The sequence below is a fragment of the Vigna unguiculata genome, chromosome 1, assembly GCF_004118075.2.
Source record: "Vigna unguiculata cultivar IT97K-499-35 chromosome 1, ASM411807v1, whole genome shotgun sequence".
Lineage (NCBI taxonomy): Eukaryota > Viridiplantae > Streptophyta > Magnoliopsida > Fabales > Fabaceae > Vigna > Vigna unguiculata.
In genome coordinates this window covers 39,860,075-39,884,134 of record NC_040279.1, presented here as the reverse complement: position 1 = coordinate 39,884,134, position 24,060 = coordinate 39,860,075, and the positions used below count along the sequence as shown (strand labels likewise).

The window sequence follows — 24,060 nt, the reverse complement described above, 5'->3', positions numbered from 1 at the left end:
CTGATCATTATGAAAGAGAGGTAGAAACATGATGCTCATTTATTTACCTATCTAAATGAAGTTTATAGTTGAATTGAAACTCCATCAAGTTTATATGCAATCAAGTATTTCATTCCTTTGATGGAGTTTGCTTTTTGTAGAAACATACACCTCCCTCCACATTCACATGATTGTTGAAAGACAGTGATGCTCATTTATTAACCTATCTAAATGAAACTCCATCAAGTTTGTATGCAACGAAGCATTGATTCGTCATTTATCAACAAATGAGGACTCAGCCAAGTCAATGGCACGAGCAAGAGCAGCAGCTTTGTTTTGACACTCTTGGTGTTCATCTTCAGGGACACTGTCAGCAACTATACCAGCACCGGCTTGAAGGTATGCAATCCACTCACGGCGTTGGTTGAGATCTTTGTATGAGTACATTGTGTCGTACCTTGTTCCAGTCGGAAACACCATTGTCCTCAGAGCAAGAGCCACATCCATCTCGCCGGAGAAAGAGATGTATCCAAATCCTCCGCTGTAAGGCCCTCGCCTTGTCACCTCTAACTCATCAATCAACTCCATCGCCTTCACCTGCATCCACCATCCACCCCATTAGACAATGTTTATCACTCCTCACACCAACCAAATCTATGTTCTTATCACGTACCTTTGGTGCTCCACTCACAGTTCCCACAGGTAGTGCAGAACGCAGGGCATCCCAGCTACTCAAATGCTCTTGCAACTCTCCAGCAACCTACGACCAACATTTTTATTCAAACACAAAAATGCAATTAAATACTATGTGCATGGCATGGATAACACTTACCGTTGAGCTAATGTGCATGACATGGGAGTATCGTTCAATATTCATGAGTTGCTCCACTTTCACAGAACCACTTTTCGCAACCTGCACAAGTCAATTGAATTTCTAGACTGGCACAAGGGAAGGAATATAATTTGCAAAGTGATATGAGTATCCATTAAAATGAATATGTAACACAAACCTTTCCAACGTCGTTGCGTCCCAAATCCACCAACATCACATGCTCTGCGCATTGCTTTTCATCTTTCAGAAGTAACGATTCTAACCTTGCATCTTCTTCAGGTGTTTTCCCCCTTCTAGCTGTCCCAGCCAATGGACGGTTCACAATCTTATTCTGTTTGAGAAAAAAACAAAAACAAAATAACTATCTGTTAGTAATTTAACAAAACCCCTTCTATGTTGTTCTTTCAAGATTTTATGACTAACATATATCAGTATAATTTAATTGAAAAGTCTATAATATGTAAGGAACACACCTTCTTTATACGCGTAAGAATCTCTGGACTTGAAGCAACTAAAATACATCCCCTGGCCTGTTTAGCAAAAAGATTGTCATCAGAAGATGAAATGAGTTGAACAGTGAAGGAAGCATTTTCAGATGTCACAGAAAAATAAACCTGCAAATAGCCCATATATGGACTTGGATTCACAACTCTCAATGCTCTATAAATTTCAAATGGATCAGCAAATGTTCTTCGCTCAAATCTCTGACTCAACACAATCTGGAAAATATCTCCTGCTTTAATATGCTCTTTTGCCTGAAGGACTGCCTCCTTGTATGCTTCTTTAGTCATGCTTGACCTCTTCAATTGTGGACCAAAATGGTGAGTGTGTAAATCCACAGAGCCTGGAGCCAACCTTGGACTAGGAAAACCACACTTTAAATTAATTTTGCCTCCTCAATCATAACATGTACATCATCAGAGGGAAAAGTAACAGATTACTTACGGTTGGCCATATTGTAATTTGGCCACCAATTTTTCTAATCGTTCCATTCCATCCTTGTAAGCACTCTCAACTGAGGGGTACCGATCAGTCCTTACCCAAAGAATCACATATGCTTTCTGTTACATACCAGTATCAAATACAATTTGCTGTCATGAATCAGTCCTAAATGTAATCCATATCAATGCAGAGATAGTATCATTCTGTTACATATTTTGTTTATGATTAAGAAACTGTCTTGTGAGAAATACCAAACTGGATGGGAATATTGATACATTATTTGTGAAGAGAAAAAAGGTACCTTTTCCACATGGTCAAACACAATCACATTCTCATATAAACCAAGATGTATGTCAGCAAGGTTTCTATCATCCTTTGGAGCCTTTGAGAATGGTAGCTTTTTCTTTTCCACATAACGAACTGTGTCGTAGGAGAAATAACCAGCCCAGCCACCTAGACAAACAGTTGTAACAAGTTAATGTACTATGGACAATATATTTAGATAAATAAAAAATGCTTCATAGTTAGAATTCTCTGCCTCAAACACACGTCCATGTGTGTGCATGCACATACACCGTGCAAACAAACGTGTAAATAAGTCACCTAACTACAGATAAGTCAAGAATTTCAATAACAGAATCTTCATCATCTAAAGCCTATAGATTTCAGAAACAGAAACTATATAAAAGCATAAACTACAAGGCAATTTAATGTGCATGCACACCCACATGTGCGTACAAACAGACACATGTATACGCCTAACCACGGATAAGTCAAGATTCTAATAACAGAATCTTAGTCATGTAAAACCTCTAGATTTCAGAAGCAGAAACTATAAAAGCATAAACAACAAGGTGATTTAATGTGCATGCACATGCACATGTGCGTGCAAACACACATGTATACGCCTAACCACGAACAAGTCAAGATTCTAATAACAGAATCTTAATCATGTAAAACCTCTAGATTTCAGAAGCAGATACTATATAAAAGCATAAACAACAAGGCAATTTAACGTGCAAACAAACACATCTAAATCGATCGGTCACCTAAATACAGAGAAGTCAGGATTCCAATAACAGCATCTTAATCATCTAAAACCTCTAGATTTCAGAAGCAGACACTATAGCATAATGTTTTCTTCTATCTTAGGATCTTTTGTCATTGTAAACACCCCCACATAAATGCCAATGACAATGTATTCATACATAAATGATAACACAAAATAAAAAACCGTTCAACCTTATCATTTCATATCAACACTATGTCTATATGAACAATGAATCATAATTTGACACTATTCTATCTTGATATACATGAGTTATGATCATAGAACTCTTACCACAGAATGCATCCGGAAGTTTATCAATGAAACAGGGTTTCCAGCCCTCTGAGATTGTTTTGGGAACCATTATAGGATCATCAACAGTTTTCTCAATTAAATTTCCAGATTCATGGTCAATTATTGTAACCTTATTTTCTTTGGCCACAACTTCCATGGTTGGGTTAGCCCCCACAACACTATAGCGTCCCTGCAATCAATCAATCCAGTCTAGAATATAAATAAAGACACATTCAACTCAACAATTTTATATCATTAAACTACCAAAAACACACTCACAACACTTGAAGCATGATAGCTAGGCTCTGCAGACTCAAAAAGAAAGCTTGGAGCTTCTCGATCGTCTTCCTTGACTAAAATTCGGTAAGCAAGGACAGGAGTAAGTTGGTCAGAGAATATGCACTGAAAGAGAGGAATCAAGTTCCCATTCTTTGAAGCCTCTATAAATTTTGCTCCTTCCTCAACTGAAAAAAGTAGTATCCTTGCACACTTTTAGTCCGACATTAACAAAAAAAGCTACAATCAATAATAACAGGAACAGTTAACCAAATGTTCATGAATGGAAGCCCCAAAGTTATCCGAAAATAACTAAAAATAGTTAATTCAATAATAACAAGAACAGTTAACCAAATGCTCATGAATTGAAGCCCCAAAGTTATCCGAAGATTCTTTCATTCATATAAAATCAATTAAACATAATTATATTTCATTGGATACGCTACTCATCTATGATTTACCACAGGACATCAAAAGTTTATTCAAACATGGAGAAAAGATTTAAGCTTCCATTGACAAAATAAAAAGCTTGCTAGCGCCTTGCAGCGAATGGAAATAAAGAGAATCAGAGAGGAGTATGATAGTGGTTTGTTTGAACTGATTTGTAGGAACTGGTGAAGAAAGTTTTGTGGACTCCATTGACTATTGTTTCAGCTCAAAGGTGGTGAGAAAGGTGAGGTTAGTGGCAGTCTGTTTGTGTTGACGTGAGAGAAAAACCATTACTGATATTTCTTTTTCACCTTCTTTAATTGTATATAACAAATAATTAAAAATAATAAATAAAACTATTAATATCAACATTTCTTCATCAATCCTTTTCTTACCTTTTTCTTCCTCCTTCTTTGTCTCTTTCTTCTTCAACAAACAGACCATAAAACTTTTCATTCAAGATACTAGCCCAATTATCATTTTTGCCATCAGAGATCCAAGAAAAAGATAAAATAAAAAATATTTTCAAATCACCATTTTTTTATTGAGAATGAAAGATTGAATCTTTATGAACAAGACAGTAACCCTTTTGTCATTCTGCCTATAATTTCATGTGGGGAACTCAAAACAAGACTACCCAAAGAAAAAAGAAAAAAAAAAAAGAACACTCACCATGATAAGAGCTTGGGAGTGAAGAACACCTCCACTTGAGAGGAGCGCGTGAGGATGAAGCGCCCGTGAATGTAACCGGATAAAGAGCCTTACCAGAAGGAACAATGTGGTGGGAGAAGGCTAGGGAAGCCTTTGCAGGCATGAGTGCAGTAGGAGACATTGAAAATGTAGCAGAGAGCATGTTTCGAATTCAGGTACTGCCACCACTTCTGGTTCTAATTCTAATACTCAAAAAATTTTATGCATTCTCTGAATAAATCAAAATACATATATATTTTTTCTCTATGATTCAAGTTCCAATGCAATTTAAATTTAAGACTTGCTTCAGTTACATAGCATTTAATTTTATTTAATATGCAATTGAACCTTTCCATTTGTTTTCCTTTATAGTGATAGTCTAAGTACATGTAGTGCAATGGTAGTGCAGGTGATTCAATTATCCTATATTATATCTATTATTTATTATTATATTTATATATATCATAAATGCGAAGCACAAATAATATATTGATGAATGCATTAAGTTTATTAGAATTGAGTTTAATGTTATATATGAAAATATTATATCTATAAATTTTGGCATTTTTTTAATCTATTAAAAGCTTTTGTTTTATTGAGCATTTAAATATTTTCACTGCCATCATTAATGGCAAAAATAAAATAATAAATACTTAGATTATTCTAAAAGGATAGAAATTGAAAAGAAACTCTAAATAATCTCATGTAATTAATGATTATTCTAAAAGAAAAGAAAAGGGATGAACACAACTTTTTCTTCTGGCACTTTCCTTTTCTTTTTCACATGTGCCATTTAATTCCTTTGAAAATACTTTTATAAAGAAAACTTTCTCCACTTTTCTATATATGTGGTTTTGTAACGCCACGTATTTCTTTTTATCTCCATTTCCCATAATTGTTATCCAAGTATGGGTTTATCTCTGTCATATAAATGTTCTCCTTGGTAAGTTATAGGAAACTATGTCATGCAAATTTTATCACGTGTTACACATCCATCATACATGCGTGCATGCATGCTGTTCTCTGGTGAGGAACACAGTATGAATTTTTTTGTTCTCATCTTCCATCTTTTTTTTTTCGTGCATACATCTGTTTCTTGGAGAAAAAATATAAAGCTTTTAAAAGATGGTGATTATCTCTACACCTTCGTATGTTTTTTCTCCTACACACTTAATACTTTCAATATACTTATTTTTATCCTTTGTAATTTATTATACCTGTCAAAATGGGTAATCCAACCTGACATCGTCCGTTTTGGGTTGATTATTTAGTGAGTCAACCCAATCCAGTTCACTTATTAGCGAACTAAAAAAATTTCAATCCGATCTGACCCACTACAAGTTAATGGGTTAAACGGGATGACTCACGAGCTCACTTAATTAAAAAAATATAATTTTTTAATTTATTTTTTGAGACAAAACTATATTATAATTCTAATTAATATCTAAAAAATTTTTAATACAATTCAAATTCAAACCAAAATCACAAAAATACAAATTATCTATGTGTTGGCTAAAAAAACAACATAACATGACCCAAATACAAAATTCAACTTAACAAAAAATATTTGTGTGACCCTTTATTATCAACCCGGCTTACCATGGGTTCAACCCGGCTTATCATGGGTTCAACCCAGGTGAAACAGGTCAAAAATCAATCCGTATTGAAATTTGTAAAAAAAAATTCAATCCAATCGAGCCTGAACCAAGCCGGATTGACTCGCGGATTCCAACCCATTTTGATAGCTCTATAATTTATACTATTATCTTTTCGTATTTTTTTAATTGCAGTGTTAGTTATTAATATTTTTATTAGTGAAAATAGTTGAACCTATAACATGAGATAATCTCTTTCGTCATTTTTTTCAACTTTATTACTGAGTTAAACTTATAATTCCTTTCATGTTTTTATAGTTGGTAATCTTTTAAAGTATCGACAAATGGAACAAATGGTCCGGTCTTTAGAATTAATCAAATATTGAACATAAATAACTTTAAGAAGTAAAATAATATACCTACACATTTATTAACCGTCGTAAATATAACAAAATAAACATAGTATAATTATAATTATAAAAGAAAACACATGTCTATAATATTATGTTAGATTATTTAAAATTTTTTAACTCATCAATAATTAAATTATAATTTTTTTAAAATATAAATAATCATATTGTATATAAGATATTCATGTTCCAATATATTTTGTTTCTTTATTTTGATAATTTTTGTTGTGGAAAATAATATTTCTGTTTTAGTTTGATATAGTTGTATAAATAAATAAAAATTAAAAAGAAAGACAAATTGAATAACGAATCAAAATAGTTTGTCTTCAGCTTCCATTTTTTTATTTAAAATTAAAAGAAAACATAAAAGAGCAAAAAAAAAAAAAAAACTCAAGAACAAAGAATAAAAAATTCAAGAACAATGTAATATGAGTTTTTCTTTTGTTTTTGTTATATCTGATTTGGTGTTTACGTTTTATTACCATTAAATTAATGATGTGTTCTATACAATATATAAAAAATCTACCTAATTTAATTTATAAATTTTTCATTCTATGTACACATAATTTTAAAAAGTGATGACGACACCTCTTACCCTTTCAAGATCCGTCCATGAACATAGATGTGTATTGAACTAATTTGACTTTTAATTCAAATTAATAAAAAATTAATAAACTTCCAAAATTCAACAATGAAAGGAAAATGTTAATTTTAGATTAACTAATTTAGAAAGAAAAAAAAAACATTAGATTCCTCACTCTAAAAGGGAAAATTCTAAATTGTAAAATTCAACATATATTTCTAAATCGTACAATTTGGAAGTGAAAGAAATAATTGTACAATGTAGTTTTGAATTACACAATTAAAAAGAAAAAGGTTTTGGGTCGTTAATCTATAATGTATTTTCAAATTCCACAACATATGTTGTTATATTATGTAATAAAAAATATAATACCTATTTTTTTAACTTCCAAAATATACAATTCTGTTTTTTTAATTACTCAATTAACTATCTTTTCTGTGAAATTACATGAAGGGATATTTTTAACATGTACGAGGTGTAGGAAAAAACATGGAGGTAAAAAGACACAATGCATTTTCTCCCCGTACTATCTTTTTTCTCTGCACCCTATCATTTCAGAATTTTATTTTTCAGAACGCACTAAATAAAATCTAAAATATTTTTTTTGGAAGACATCACCACTTCTATTCGGAAAAATATTTCTGAAATTAATTTAACGTGTTTTGAAAAATAAAATCCAGAATGATGAAGTGCATAAAGAAATTTGACAGGTGCCGGAAGAAACTACTGAAAACAACTGTCTTAAAAAGATTAAACTGATTGGCCTTTTAATTTAGGCCCACAAGTATATTGAACAAATTTTCAATCTAATTTAGCACAAAATGAAACTTTCAAATTGTTATAAAAAAAATACATTACATATATAACCCAAGTTACATTAGTGTTTTAAAACTTAATGGTGCATGTATATTGTAGAAACGAACCCTCTTATGTTTTATATAAGAAATTGAAGCGTTGACATTTATAATCAATTTTCATAAAACAATGGATTAACTCTCTTGGAGTGGTCTTAATCAATGGCGCATCTTGAGCCAAAATTTTGGGATGTCAAAATTTTGGTTGAATTATTTTTTTTGTTTTTTTTTTTCGTCTAAAAAATCATATTGATCCTCTAATCTAAAAATATCATTATTTACAACTTCAATTTTGATAAAAAAATCTTGATCCAATTCAAGAAATTTTAAAAAAATAATACCAAATTGCATTATTTTTAAAAAAATTGGGACCAAATTGAAGCTAAAAAAACTAGAAGATGAACTTGATATTTTTGAACTGAAATAAAAACCAAAAGAATCTCAAATCTTTTATATAAACTAGTAAAAATATTGATTTTATTTTTTTATGATAATAAAAAATCATTATTATAATTATAATTATAAAATTAAACATAAATAATTTTTATTTTACTATAATTAATTTTCATTTATATTGATTAAATTTTAAAAAAATTAAATAAAAAATGGTTAAATTAAACAAGTAATCACATAAAAAAATATTAAGAATATAATTAATTTTATTTAAAAATATTCAAAAATTCAAATTGAAAAATAAATATAGAAAATAAAAAAAATATCTTATGCATTAATTTATAATTTTTTAAAATATAAAATATATTAAAATATTAATTTTTTAAAAAATATATTTAAAAATATATAATAAATTATGTAAGTATAAAAAAATTTGGAGAGGTCATAACCCATATGTTATAACGTAGGTCCGCTAATGGTCTCAATGTGACCCACACGATCATAACACATCTCTACTCTTCCTGATGGAAACACAAACAACTCTCTTAGATGTTTCCAATAGATCTTAACAAAACTTACATTATTATATTTTACTGGAAACTTGTTTATTATTTTATAATAATTTTATTTATAAATGATTAAATTTTCAAAAATAATCATATTTTATTTTATCATTATTTAAAATATTTATTGATGTAATAAAAAATATAATTAAATTTGTGTTTTATTTAAGACAAGGAAACCTCAAATAATATGATACAAAAACATTAAATAAAATATGTATTAAAAGAAATTTTTGAAGTTTGTGAAGAACTATCAAAAATCATGTATTTCATGTTTTTTATGTGAAATAAGGTTTTAGAATGTGATAATACGTCAAATGATATTTTAATTCACTATTTTAATCATCATTAAATAATCTATTTTATTTTTTTAGTGATGTAATTATAATTGAAATAGTGAATTAAAAATACATAAAAAAATGATTAAAATATTATTATTTTATTTTTTCGATATTTGTTGATGTTGAGTACATCATTTTCTTTTATTTCCTTGTGATATTAAATCATGCATATATCTGCAAATATAAAATTTTACATAATTCAGTCAGTTATGTATACATAATCATAAAGTAGTACCATGGATAAAATGTGTAAACACTATTAATTTAATGAGAATGGTTGAGTTGATAAAGTTCAGATTTATTTAAAAATTTATTGGAGCTGTCATTTTCGATAAATGGTTGTATAAAGCAGTACAGGAGTGAATAGGTCTATCTTAGTTAAACATAGTCATTCAACTTTTAGTTCATGATATTCCATGTTCAGCAAAACTTGTAGTGCTTAATAGTTTCTCTATGAGACATATTAAAACTTGTAAGAGAAAATCTCTGTTTCAAACATATATAAATACAAAAACAATCTTCTCCTGCAGCAAAACGCAAAACTTGGTCGTAACATACCATTGTGGGAATTAATATAACTCACTTCTAAAATATTTCATTGACTTTTGACTATAATAGTGTATTTTAATGCTATTAAATATTTAGCAAAGTAATCAGAATCCAGCTGGTTCCACTCTCATCAATTGAAGAAGAACAGTGTAGGCTAGTGTTAGCCATAATGATTGAAGGTTTTTCCAGGAACATGGTTTTATTAAAAATGGAAGCTATAATAGGGACTTCTGCAGCCTTTACATGCTATCCCTAAGCTAGCTATGTTGGTGTTTATGATGAGTCCAAACGATTAAGAAAACAAATATTAAAAAAAAAAGTAAAGTTAATATGTAAGAAGTATTCTAAGAAATTGTAGTATAATATATCATATATCCAAAAGCAATATGGCTTGCTACATAAGGATCATTAACAGTATTATGATGGTAGATTAAACAGGGATAATACAGAAGCATCAAAAGGGTAAAAGAAAAAATAAAAGATAGTTTTTTATGAGTGATGCAGGGTGTGGTTGGTGAATTTGGGCGGGCACTGGTAGCACTTAGCAAATAGTCCAAATGTGTCGACCTGTCTGATGAAATTAACCATGCTGGCCCATCCTCCAAACCCAAAGCCCACCACCAGAACCCACACCACCACCAATGCATTCACCACGTACATCATCGTCCAGTTTCGAATGAAGAACGGCAATTTCTCTGCAGCATTCTGTTTAAAATGCCAAAATAAATAACCCATCATAATCATATTCTCAAACATTATCAGCAATTGACGATAGAAACAAAGGTTACCTGTCTTGCGGTGGCAGATCTGAAAGTGAGCATATGGGCCGAAGCGGGAATGATGTAAACGGTGAAGCTGACCAAAAGGGCCCCCACAGCTGAATTAATGGGCCCAAAGAAAGGGAAAATAATAGCCAAAAACCATATTGGTATCACCACAGGTAACCTGGCTACAGCCCTCAAGCATATGCTCTTTGTGTCATGCATTCCTATCACTTTCTCCCACACAAAATACAATGGCGTACAAGCAAACCCAAATGTGATAATCTGCAACTCACACCAACTATTAGTCACTAATTAACAATCAATTATTAGTGACTAACTAACAATTATACACTAATTTAGGAAAATTATATATGGAGGACCTGGTGAATGAGCATTAGGATGACACCGGCGTCACGCCAGCCACTACGAGGGAGAAGTGAGAAAGCATTGGAATGATCCAAAAGTTGGTCACCGAAGGCCCAGTAAACGGAAACAGCAGAGGGGATAGTGAGAGTGAACACATAAAATGTTGCATACAGATATATATACTTGAACTTCTGAGGCTTCCACATTGCATGCATGATTTCCCTGAAATACATAGTAGTTTCTATCACACTCATTGCTCATTCTAACCAAATATATGAGAATTTCCAATATATGTTTCGTATTAGTAGAAAAAAAGTTGAAGTGGGGTCTGAACATTTTTTACTGCTAATGACAGAGTATAACCGTGAGGCAAGACACCATCGTAATGGCTATTAAAAAGTGTTGCATAAAATGTTTGTCCTATTTCCGAGGGTTATTAGAAATTAATGCAGGATGATAATGGTGCAGTTGAAGAAAGGGGACCGTGCAGTGAAATTCTCCAATTATCTTTCTATGGTGTCTGCCCCAGACAATAAAGAAAACACATATCATGATTGTTTTGTCCAACTCAATAAGCAAAATATTAAAAGGTGCATACACTGTGACGGCGTGCCCGCCGAAAGTGTAGAGTATGTTGGTGGCGCCTGTGAAATACAAAACCAACTTTTTTGGGCCCGAATGTGTCACATTTTCAACCTATCAAATAAAAGACAGTTTTTAAACAAGGTTTAGTTGAGACAATTTCAAAGAGTAGAAGCGTTTAAGGTTGTTGTTGGTTTTGCTTACCCGGCCATGAACAAGTGATGCAATGGTCAAATACCAAGCAGTGTAGGTGGTCATGCCAAGACCAAGGAAGGACCATATCCTGTAGTTGTGAAATGATGGAATGAACACTGTGGTGGCACAACAAGCCCCAAATATGTAGGTCCAAGTCCTTTTGTCCAAGTGATCATTGATGTAGTATATATTACTGCATATAAAGACAAGAGTTTATATATCTATTTGGATCAATTCACACTCTTCTATTAGGCCAGTGTTGCACATTCTAACCCGGTATAATAATAGTTCCAGTGATATAATATACTAATGCAGATACATTAAGTAATGAGGAAATGAAAACCTGGCACAAGCAATGAGCTGGATAACAGATCCAAAGAGGAGAAAAGTGCAATTGAAGGCCAATCCTATGGCTTTCCAGTATGGACCCAGTAAGCCTTCCAACACTTCAAACCACTGCAAAGAAATTGAAGGGAAACTTGTTTGGTGTCAAGAGTAAAAACAAAAATGGCACTGTATAAGGTGGAAAAAGGGGGTAAAAAGTCTAGGTTCCTTGGATATCTAACCTGGATGACATGGTTTTTGAAGCTGACATTCTCTTTCTCTTTCCGGCTTCTGTACTCAATGTACAGAATACTGATTAAATAAGCAGTATAACTCCCCAGCAACCCATAGAACACCTGGAATATAACGCCTGAAACCACACCCAGCTGTGCGAAAGAGTAAGGCAGAGTCAACAGAACCTGGGCAACCTGCACATCACAAAACCAGAAAATAAAAAACTTTTTTTTTTTTTTACATTTTCCTGCTTCAGAAGAAACCAAAACCGTGTTCAAACTCAGAATCTCATCTCGTATCATGAGTATCATAAGACAATAAATCCTTGACTCATTTCTTTAGGAGAACAAGCCAAGAACCAGAACTAATATGCAAATACTGAGATTCTTTTAAAAAAAATTACCTTTCAAAGCAAATGATATTATTATATATACACATAAACCTGAGTATGGTTATTTGCAGATCATAACACACTCTCCTCACTGATATTTACCTGATTTGAGGCACAGCTGAACCAAGCATCATAGGCAGAACCACCATGCCAGAGAGCATTTCTTAAGGTAAAATGTGGCGTCTCCCCTTTGACCTCCTCTCCCTCTTCACGCTCAACCGCTTGGGTGAGACTCGACATCATGGCTTCTTCACCTTGCTTCTGACGCGACATCTTTTTCCAATCTGTTAAAACACATACACACAAGGACTTAGGAACTAAACTAAAACATGCTAAAACCTGACAAGAGAAGAGACTCTGGTGTGTGAAAGATAGTACCAAATTATTCAAGAACACAACCAGAGCAAGAAAGTTGGGCAATGTTGAAAGGGTTTGTTTCTCTCGGTGATTTATAACTGAGAACTTGGAAGGTAGCGATTTAAGGTGCAGCAAATCAGGGAAGGTTTCTTGTAACTCTTTCCAAACCAGCGTGCTTATCTCATTTTTTTAAGATGGGGCAGTTCTTGCGGCTTTACCACTCACTCGGGGTAAAGTTTCATAATTGCAAACTGAAGCTCCTATCTCCACTTTATTACTCCTACCCCTCAACCAGCTTTTGAGTTCAGGGTGTTAAATGCGGAGGAATTGGCAGAAGAAGCAGCTAGTGTAGTAGCAATTTCAATGCATGTAGATAGATTGCGGAAACCCAGTGAGCAAGAAACAGTTACTGTTTATTAAATAATGGGAAATGAAAAAGGTGAGGTTAGGAGAGTTTAGCTGAATTCTTGGATTTGGAGAATGGAGATCTGACAGAAACGTACACGAGAGAAACCATTGGCAATAGGCAAAACAAGAAAAAAAAAAGTGTTTTAGTTTCAACTGTGGTTACATTTGTCACGGTCTTTGGTTCGGCTTGGCCTTCTCTTTATAGTGTGATCTTTTTTCTTTCTGCACTCTCTCTCTCTTGCTATTATTTGTCTCTGCTGTGCTGTGAGATCGTTTTGGTTTGGCTGTCACTCAAGACTTTTTTAAAATGGCTGGTGAGAAATGAGAATGTGACGGTAGAATAGTAATTTTCAGACATTTGTGTGACAGTGACACTACTCATTCCTCCATTTTTTATTAACATTAATCCACCAATGAAGATTTGGCTACAAGTAATTCATCAAAAGAGAACCAACATTAAAATATAAGTACTTTTTTTATCTTGAGTATAGATACAACAAAATTTCTTATTGTTTTATATTAATTCTAATATCATTTCCTTTTATATTAAACGTATGATTTGGTATTTATTAACACAATAAACAACATCAATCAAGATAAAAGTCAAACCTTCTACTTCACTAAAAAAAAAGTAACAGATAAGGATTCAATTAAAAAAATTTAAAATTTAAACAATTCATTAATGAAAAAAATTAATAAATATTCATTTAAATATTCAAATTTATTCCAAATTTAAGACTTAATTAACTCTCATAATAAATAAATGAACATACAAAATCAAAATGTATGACAGAATCATCTCATAAATGATTTAGAAACAGTCAAGCATCGAATGCATTAAATGAGTGTTTAATGTTGGAAGCGTTGGAACAAACCCCTTTAAATTTCTTTGTTGACTACTAAACTTTCCTTAATTTGGATTAAAGTTTTGAAATGATTAGAGAAATTTTACATTAGAAGATTTTTTTTTCTCAACAATGCCTTATAATTGTATTAATATTGGTAATTAGTATTAATGTTTCAAATGGTGAGAAACTAAAATATAGATAGAAAATAAAAATTTGAACGAACAAAAATTGTAAAAATAAGTATAAGTTACTTAAAAGTGATATAAGATCATATATGAGTCATTTAAAACACAATAAAACTCTTACCAATTTTTATAAGACTTTTTTAGTTCAAAATCAAACACGCAAATATAATAATAATCAAAGTACACAGAAATATAATACTAAAGAAAAACATTTATGTGTATTACTTTACGAAAATTATAAATACACAGCTGTATGCGGTTGTTTTCTTATTAAAACAGGAAATGACTAAGTTTAAACATCATTGATTAATTGTTTTTGTCATTTAACAAGTTTCAATCAAAGCAATACAAATATCTAATGATTTTACATTAATATGATCTTAGGTGAAAATAAATAAGTAAAATACATGACAAGATAATAAATTATCCATTGTCAAATAGATTTAATTGAAAAATATAAATATCTTAAATACTAGTATAACAAAAAAGTATTTAATAAAAAACTGAATAACGTAACTTAAAATATACACATTTATTATATATTTAAAACTTAATTAAATCTAATAAATAACATCAAACCATTTGAAAATATTTAATGAATTAATTTATAAATGATTTAAGAACATTTAATGTTACCATAAATTAGTATTAAATTTTGATCATGATTCATGTATGGCATTAAATGTGTGTTTAATGCAAAACAAACTCCGTTACATTTCTTAATTGACAACTAAGTTCTTTTTAACAGTTGAAACCTTTTTTCGTAACGCGGATTCAATGAATTTAGTAGACTATCAAAATCCTTAATATATAGCCTTTGTTTAGATTAACGTTTCAAATTAGTTAGACAAATTTTACATAAGAAGATTCTTAGTATTTTCTCAACAACGTCTTATAATTATATTAACCTAAATGTTTAAATGATGAGACACTAAAATATAGATAAAAAAAAAAATATGAACGAGAAAAACTTATAAAAATATAATATGAGTTACTTAAAAAGCTATATAAGATCATATGACTCGTTTACAGTACAATAAAATCCTTTAATAAGAATATTTCAATTTTAAATCAAACACGCAAGTATAATAGTAGTGAAAAAATTAATATAACTTAAAATTAAACTTCTATAATCGTCATACTGTACAGATATTATAATAAAGAAAAACTTTATAATCAAAGTATGCAAAAAAATATAATACTAAAGAGAAGAGAAACTTTTATGTGTATTACTTTACGAAATTTATAAATATGCACATTCAATTATCGTGTACTAAAAATTATTTAATATTATCAGTTTTACTCCATGGTTGTAAAAGTGCACCACTTTTACATAATTGCTATAAATAAACTTTTATTTGTTTTCTTATTAGAACAGATAAATGACAAAGTTTCATATTTATTATAATCATTATCGTATTTGTTTTCTCATTTTCATTTGGTTTCATCGAATTAAAATAGTTATTTAATATCACAATATTATTACTAACCGGCATACAGATTAAAAAATTATTATAACTGAACAATTTCTGACTTGTCATAGATTGGATAAAATTAACTTTATTACTTATAATTTAATTTATTTTAAATTAAGTTCAATAAATTCATATGATTGAGTCACTTTAAAGCAAATGGTGTATTTGTTTTTATGGAATTGTGCATTTACTTCTATTAATTACTCACTAATTTATTAAAAGAGATACTTTTTTATAATAAAGAATAAATGAATGACAATTTTGAAGTCTAAAATACTGTTTAGTATGATACATCTATGATATCCTTATTACTAAAATTTGTTAATAAAATTTGGAAGAAATTTTTCTTTTTCTATTTTTTTAAGATCTAAATTAATTGATTTTTTTTAATCATTAATTTTTACAAAATTTATTACGAAAAATGTTTTATATAAAATATTTTTAAAAAATTGATAGTAATTTTTTATAATTTTTTTTCATAATAAAATTTATAATTTTTTTTTTTGTAAAAAAGTTTAGAACAACACAAAAAATAAAATTTTTTTAATAATGACTGATAGGATGTATTTGATATATTTAAATATTTATTTTAAAAATAATAAAATATAATATGTGATATATTTATGTTAAAAAATATAATAACTTTTATAAATATATTAAATATACAATTATTATCGTATAAATCTAAATGAAAATAATTTTTAAAATTGTTAAAACTATAAAATATTATCATCATCAAAATATTATTATTTTATGAATTAATATTTAATCTATAATTATCAATAAAATATTAAGAAATATATATAAAATTTTATCGATATATCATAAATAATTTAAAAATATAAAAGCGATTTTATTAATAACATTGGTATATTTACTATTTAATAGTCTTTATGAGTTTGTTGAAAAATTACAATTTAAAAATTTATTATTTGACAAGTCAACCTAGATAATTCACAAGCTAATTAATTGTGATGGTTGTCTTTTAACTTGTCATAGACAGGAGAGAATTAAATTTATTATTATCTTTTAATATATATATTGAGTTAATTTCAAAATATTTAGTTGACCACAACTTTAACGTCCTGTGAAATAATGTATTTACTTTATAGAAATAGTGCATTTACTTTTACTGATTTATTAAAAATCATTCTTCTGTAATAAAATAAAAGATAAAGGGTAAGTGTGAAGTGTTAGAAAATCTATTTAAGAATAGAAAACAAAATATAAATGATACTGGTATATTTTTTTATTTAAAAGTCAAAGTTACGAGTTGGAGTTTATGAGTTTTCATTTATAAAATATTAATTTATCTAGAAATTTATTATTTAAAAATTATTTTATTCTTTCTTTAAAATTTTAAAATTCTTCTTTTATTTATTTAAATGTTTGACTATTGGTGAATAGGGTTCCAAAATTGTTCGATTAAAATTTTTAATAGAGGAAACATTTATTTCTCTTCCTTTTTTATTCAACTCATGTTCTTTTCTGTATGTATCCTATAAATGAGTTGGATGTGTTCTTAAACTAGGTGATTTTATGTTATTTTCGTGTTCATGAGAGTATAATAGGATCATATTTTTTATTTGCTCAATAATTCTATTACATCTTTTTAAATTAAACTGTAAGATACCATATTAAATATTTATAAGTGTATTTTATTATTATAGTTTGCACAAATAATAAATAAAAATGTATTATTTGATTTTATAATTTATTTTAATATATATATATATATATTGTGAAATGTAATTTTTTTATTTATTAAAATTTGATAATAATCTTATATTTTAATTTAAAATGTGATTTTAACTTTATTTTAAAATTTTGTAAATTTACCTTTTACATTAAATTCTTTTAAAAAATATTTTATAAATTATTTTTAAAATATATTAATATATAGCTAAACTTATTCTATTATATTCATTAAATTTGTTATTATAAATGTTATTTTGACCTTTGATTTTCTTTTTCTAAATCTAAACAAGTTTATTTTTTACTTTTATCTCTTCATTCCCTCTTTTTTCTACTTATTTAAATCTATTATTTAGTCCACGTGGGTTAGAATTAATTTATCATTTGGTGATTAAATTAAAAGTGTTAACATTACTTCAAATAATCTTTGTTATTATATTTTCTTATTAAAATAAACAATTAAAGAAATACATACAAAAAATAAATAAAATATTGAATAATAGCAAAATAAATTCAAAAAATATCTCCAACATTGTGGATGAAAAAAACATATTTAAATAAAAAATGACTAAAGAAAATTATTTAATTTTGTTTGAAAAAATAACTATGAAGAAAGTGAATAAATATTTTATATGAATAGTATGTCATAAGAAAAAAACTTGATGACTGGGTGAGGTTTTTTGTGTTTTAAATGGTATTAGAAATGAGAGAGAAAAGCATTGGTTGGAAAAGGATTTGGTGAGCTACTACTTCTTTGAGAGTCAAAAAGAAAGTTGCATTGGAACTTTTGGGGTTGATCTCTATCAACAAAATCTCCATAAGATTTTCTTATTTATCAACAAACTAAATTAGCATGGTTAGTGGTTGGGGGACCTCTCTTTCTCATTCCATAATTTGCTCTTATCTCTTTTTTCCTCTCTTCTACTATCTCTGCCAAATTCAACAATTTCTGAAACCTCTTATCACAACTACTATACAAAGAAAGAAGTGTGTGGTGGAAATGGATACATGCAGTAGTTTAGGTGGTAATAATGAAGAGTGGGTTAGGTACAGTGCATTTGGGAGGTAAAAAAACTTGAACCTTATTGTCTACAGTGATTCCGTAAAGTTCGCAACTACACTCCACACTGCTACCCGTGTTAGGTAGCATGGCGTCTATTCAAACCAATCATCAATTTTTTTTTTTTTCCTTCCGGTTAGGTCCATTTGATTTTGATGTGATCCCTTTTTGCATTTCAGGTTTTTAAATATAAGTAACTGGTTCCTAGGTAAAATCATTCCATTTCTGTAAATTATTTTTGTCAATAATGATTACGTAATTTCTTTTCTTATAGTACCGTAGAAAACTATGGTAAAATCCGATACAGAATTCTCTTACAAATATTGCCAATCGCAACCTAAAAAATATATAGATCCAGTAGCGAATGTTTGATACCGTTAATCTTTTTTCTTAACAAATGACAAATAATATCAGTAAGTCTATAATATCAGTAAGTATGTATCTATATCGATTAAAAATAAGATAATTTTATAATATATAAGTGATATGCAAATTTTATTTTATAAATTGATTTTATGAAATTAAAATAGATTTTAAACTCTACTTCTAAATGGTATCAGAATCTTTATTAAAAAAAACAATCATAACAAAATTTCTTTTAACATTCTATTTCACTCGCTGCTCCTTTAATTTTTAATTACCAACTCTAACAAAATATTAAATACATACATCTCTGTATTTTATTATCATTGAAAAAACTTATTTATTCTTGACTAATCTTTGAACCCTGCTATTAAATTTATTTAAATGGTGAATCATACGTATGATTGAAAAGAAAATCTATAGTGTTTCGCTCACATTGCACCATGGCTAAACTTGAAACTTAAAATGTGATATAATGATGTGGTGTAGGACCAAGAATGATGAATGTTGGGCAGAATAGATTGTAGTGTGGATGACCATCCTGAATTCCTAAGTCCCTTAGGCTTCTATAAAAGTACTCCATTCCCATTTGTGAGTTATGATTAGAGCAAAGATGAGTGGAACTGTATGAATGGTTTTGAGCACAAACTTCAAAATCATAAAATGACTTGCTACGGTGGAAGTCTCACATCGACTAGAGATAAGGTCAATTCATGATATATAAGTGGGTGCAATCCTCATCTTACAAGTCGGTTTTGTGGGAGTTAAGTTAGGCTTTAAATTCATTTCTAACATGGTATCAGAGTTAAGTTATAGTCTATCTTAGCGAACTTTATTGGACATTTTATTCCACCTGTTATCGGACCGTTAACGGATCATCCACTAATTTCACCCACTTCTAACATGATCTTTACAATTTTACGATGGACAATAATATTTTGACAATTAAATTTTGATAATTTTTTCCTATAATCTAAAATGATAGTTTTTAAATAAATTTTAAATAAAAAATAAAATATAAGAAATCACTCCAAAAAAAATCATTATGTATCAAAATTTAAGTTATTAAAAACTCATTTTTCTTTTATAACTGATTTATGTGTAGGCCATTGCACTAGAGGCTCTGAACTTTATCTCTTTCATCATGTTTGGCAATGGCTATGATTTTTGTTGCAGTAGCATGACTGCCATGTAATCACTGCTTTACTCATTTCGATTCCTTCCTTCTTTTCAAGCTACTTATTTCAACTCCATTCACAACATTTTTCAGATTTGGATCTATTTATCATTTCCATAATTGGATTAATTATAATATATCAAACAACTACATTGTATACTACTTCTCATACCTTTTTCAAAGTAGTCAAAGAACTATATACACCAAAACTTTACTATCAATTATATGGTTGCTCAACATCAGTATTTGAACTTATTCTTGCAACTTAAAATTAGTACGTATTTTTATTTTAACAGGTTAAAGTTTAATATTTATATTAATTTTAATTTATATATATATATATATATATATATATTTCACAACAAATTTTGTAAAAAATACTTGCGAATTTTAAGAAATAATTATCACGAAAGAATTACATACCTATTAAAATTCTTATAGAAAATAGAAGGAGAAAATCTTTGCTTACAAATGTTTTTAACAAATTTGTAAGAAAATTTTCATATAATACGTAAATTTTTAGTAGTGTATATATGTTAAGATTTAATTAAGTTTTAATTATCTTTTAAAATTGTGTATTTTCCTTTTAATTTTCTTATTGTATTTAAGGTTTTATCATTACCGTAAAAATACGATTAATTTTATTATTTTAATAAAAAATAATAAAATCGTCAAATTTTCTAATAATATTTATATTACCATTTATAATCATCAAGGGACTATAGTTATTACTACCATTAATTTAATACGAGTGACCATGACAATATATTGTTATCATACAGATTTTTAATAAAGATATTAAAGTAAGGTGAGGAGATAAAAAAAAAAAGTTCTTTTAATTTTTTTTTATCACGTGCTTTAGGGCACTTGTTATAATTTTTCTATAACAAATAAATGAATGTGAAGTTTTTGCTGAAGAAAAAGTGCGTGACTTTAGAAGATTTACAAGTTATTACAGAATACGAATATGTGATAATCATAACGAGACACTTAGACTTTGTAGTGGGAAAAAATGATTACTATTTTCTCTTCATAACTCAGATACTTCTCTGTAGAGGAATATATTCATTTGTGACCACCTAAAAACAAAGTTTTTTTTTAGGTGTCAGGAAATTAAATTGAAGAATAAAAATTAATGAAAGGTTACATCAAATTTGATGGGTATTATTAGGGTGGGGGTACAAATAAAATTAAAATAATATTGTATCAAGCAATGTTTGATTTTTGTGTGTTTTATATTCAATAAAAAATTTCAACCACCTAAGACTAAAATTTAGAGTTTATAAAAATAAAAAAAAATACGAGTGCTATCAAGTATTAGAACTATATTAGAAATAAAATACTGGCAGTAGTACATGTGATGGTATAAATTTGAATTTCAGTGAAACACTGTAAAAAACTGTTAGGAAAACTTCAATTACAATTATTGAACTACACAAAAATTCCTTTTCATTTATTAAATTTAAGCATACTTACATACAATAATTTATCTTCCTCTCCATTTTTTAAAGAAAAAGGACATGTTTCATTGGTTTAACAATTTTTTTTCAAAATTTGTGGACTTAAATTATCTTTTCATTCATATATTTTACTATTGTATAATTTTGTTCCACACAAAATTTTAATTGAATATTTCATCTTTTATTTATTTTTTTAAAAATCAAGCAAATTTAATAATCATGACTGTATGATCTAATTATTAATAAAAAATTTAATGTATTGAATAAGTATTTGACATTTTTATCATTTATAAATATGCAATTTTTTTCGGTAAAAAAATTTAATTATATTTAATTTGAATAAGTAATTGACATTTTTTTTTCTAGATTTTAAACTTTACTCGTATATTTGATTTGAAAATAATATATAGATGTTAACAGGTAGTGGATACTGAAAAAAGAATTAAAAGAATTTTTCTATCGAAATAAAAAAATGTGTTTTCAGTAATTAAAATCTTTAATTTTGGGACAATATCTTTTCTATAATGTGAAAAATGTTATCTAAAGCACTCTATGATACCCCTAAAATGCTTTAGGCTTGTAGGTTGTAGCTCTCATTGCATGTGGGGTGACCCTACCCAATCCCAATTATCGCATTTTATTTCCATTGGAAATTGAGTCATAACCTATGCCTAAATAAATACAATGGATTGATTTAAATTTAATATTACCTAAATATAAAATGACTTTATTAACTTCTTCAGCTTAATTATTCTTTCTTCATGATTGTATGTTAATGAATGAACTAATTAATTTCAGTAAATTATTTTGTTTATATTTTCTTTATTACTTTTATCCAATGGACTATTAAAGCCATCTCTTTCTTAATAAAAAGACAAAATTAAAAAAAAATATTAATTACTTGTTAAGAACATTATTTAAAGAAATTAATTATTCATTGATGTAAAAAAAGACAAATGAAAGAAATTGATTGTATATCATTGAGTCATAAAAGAGTAATCATCGATCACGATATTGCGACACGTTATTATATTATGAATTAGTAGAGTAAAAAAATTATTTTAAGTCATTAGCGGTGCATAACATTCGAATCCAAACACAATAACCCCAACATGATTTAGTTACTATAAAAAGGGCATAAAATTCATGTTCTTCTTTATGCATATATTTATCTTACACAACGTGGCTACCTCAGACAGCACAAACAACAAAGAAAATTGTTCCATTTTCATTTCCAGTTAATACTATCTATCACCATGATATACTTTGAAAAGTTTTACCAAGCATTTTTGGAACTGAAGGGAATGGTTACGTGGACAGAAAAATGGAAATGCTTTTTTGTTTTTTTATGGTGAAAGGATCATGTTTTTAGAGTTGAAAGAAATTGTGAAAACAATTATTCCTTGAACCTGTACAATTGGTTTTAAAGTGAAGATTCTCGGTCCAGTCCTGCTGCAACAATTTAGTGATGCAACATGTATCAATGCAAAACGAAGAATTGAAGATCGACATTTCCTTTTCTTCTTTCCAACCACTTCTGTACTTTATTTATCCTTTGATTCCTCTGTTTGGTACCACTCTTCCCATAGATCCTATCTACTATTACTCAAAACCCTACATGCTCCTCCCTCACTCTCAAAACCTCATATCACAACACACACCATTTTTTTATTGGTCACACTATAATATAAAATTATAAACTCTTTAAGAAAAAACATTTCACTCAAATCAATTATTGGTTACTAAATATATGATGGATTAAGTGACTAATTGGTTTTAGAATTTATCTTTACTTTTATTTAATTATAAAGATAATACGCTGTTTATGTTCATTTTGTTTTTCAAAGTTTGTATAAAAATAAGCCATTGAAATAATATAAAAAGATGCATTTGTTTTATTGTTTCGATGAAATAAGAAATGTTTCTTCCCCTCCCGTTCTTTTTCTTACTCCACTCTGAATAATCCACGCTGAAAAGAAAAGAATAAAGCCCATTTAACTAGAAAAAGTCAAGTGAGGTGCATTTGTTTGACTTTCTATTTGGGCCGAAGTCATATTGGCAATGTAAATTGGACTAGGCCCATTATCAATATTCTAAGTCATGCTTAACAATGTGTAGATATCTTTTAGATTTGGTGTTTTATTTAATTGAATGTCATACATTTTATAGACGTAATTAATAATTAACAAAAAGAAGAATGTAGTTATGGATTAATTTGTTTTTCTGTTTGTGATTTAGTCAAACATAATTGTAGGTGCGGTATAACCGTGGGATATTTTAGTAATGCTATTTTAGTAACCTAAAGGGGTGCGGTTACAGTGTGTATTCACAGATAGTTGCACTTCATTTCTAACAATTTTCTTGTTCGTCTTAGATAGATCTCCACCGTAGAGGAGGT

The 24,060-nt window shown here is 28.7% G+C and overlaps 2 protein-coding genes across 4 annotated transcripts; both read right to left on the bottom strand.

The window, feature by feature from the left end:
• Positions 1 to 89: 89 nt before the first annotated feature.
• LOC114179967 (anthranilate synthase alpha subunit 1, chloroplastic-like) lies at positions 90 to 4,691 on the bottom strand. 3 transcript variants are annotated; one of them, XM_028066494.1, is made up of 11 exons: positions 4,473 to 4,691; positions 3,375 to 3,559; positions 3,096 to 3,285; positions 2,055 to 2,206; positions 1,757 to 1,872; positions 1,426 to 1,672; positions 1,285 to 1,341; positions 990 to 1,142; positions 812 to 892; positions 653 to 739; positions 90 to 576 (listed from the first exon to the last, which is right to left on the bottom strand). In XM_028066494.1, exons 1-11 carry the CDS (start codon positions 4,651 to 4,653, stop codon positions 253 to 255), a joined length of 1,773 nt encoding a protein of 590 aa, XP_027922295.1. In that variant the 5' UTR covers positions 4,654 to 4,691; the 3' UTR covers positions 90 to 252. The 3 variants fall into 3 exon arrangements, with proteins under 3 accessions (XP_027922295.1, XP_027922289.1, XP_027922297.1); XM_028066488.1 differs by having other exon boundaries at positions 1,285 to 1,672; XM_028066496.1 differs by lacking the exon at positions 4,473 to 4,691 and adding an exon at positions 3,833 to 4,052 and having other exon boundaries at positions 1,285 to 1,672.
• Positions 4,692 to 10,120: 5,429 nt separating this feature from the next.
• Positions 10,121 to 13,669, bottom strand: LOC114174875 (auxin transporter-like protein 1). Its single transcript, XM_028059608.1, has 9 exons — positions 13,013 to 13,669; positions 12,737 to 12,918; positions 12,252 to 12,437; positions 12,029 to 12,141; positions 11,695 to 11,878; positions 11,507 to 11,604; positions 10,923 to 11,130; positions 10,567 to 10,824; positions 10,121 to 10,483 (listed from the first exon to the last, which is right to left on the bottom strand). Exons 2-9 carry the CDS (start codon positions 12,905 to 12,907, stop codon positions 10,268 to 10,270), a joined length of 1,434 nt encoding a protein of 477 aa, XP_027915409.1. The 5' UTR covers positions 12,908 to 12,918; positions 13,013 to 13,669; the 3' UTR covers positions 10,121 to 10,267.
• Between the last annotated feature and the right edge of the window lie 10,391 nt (positions 13,670 to 24,060).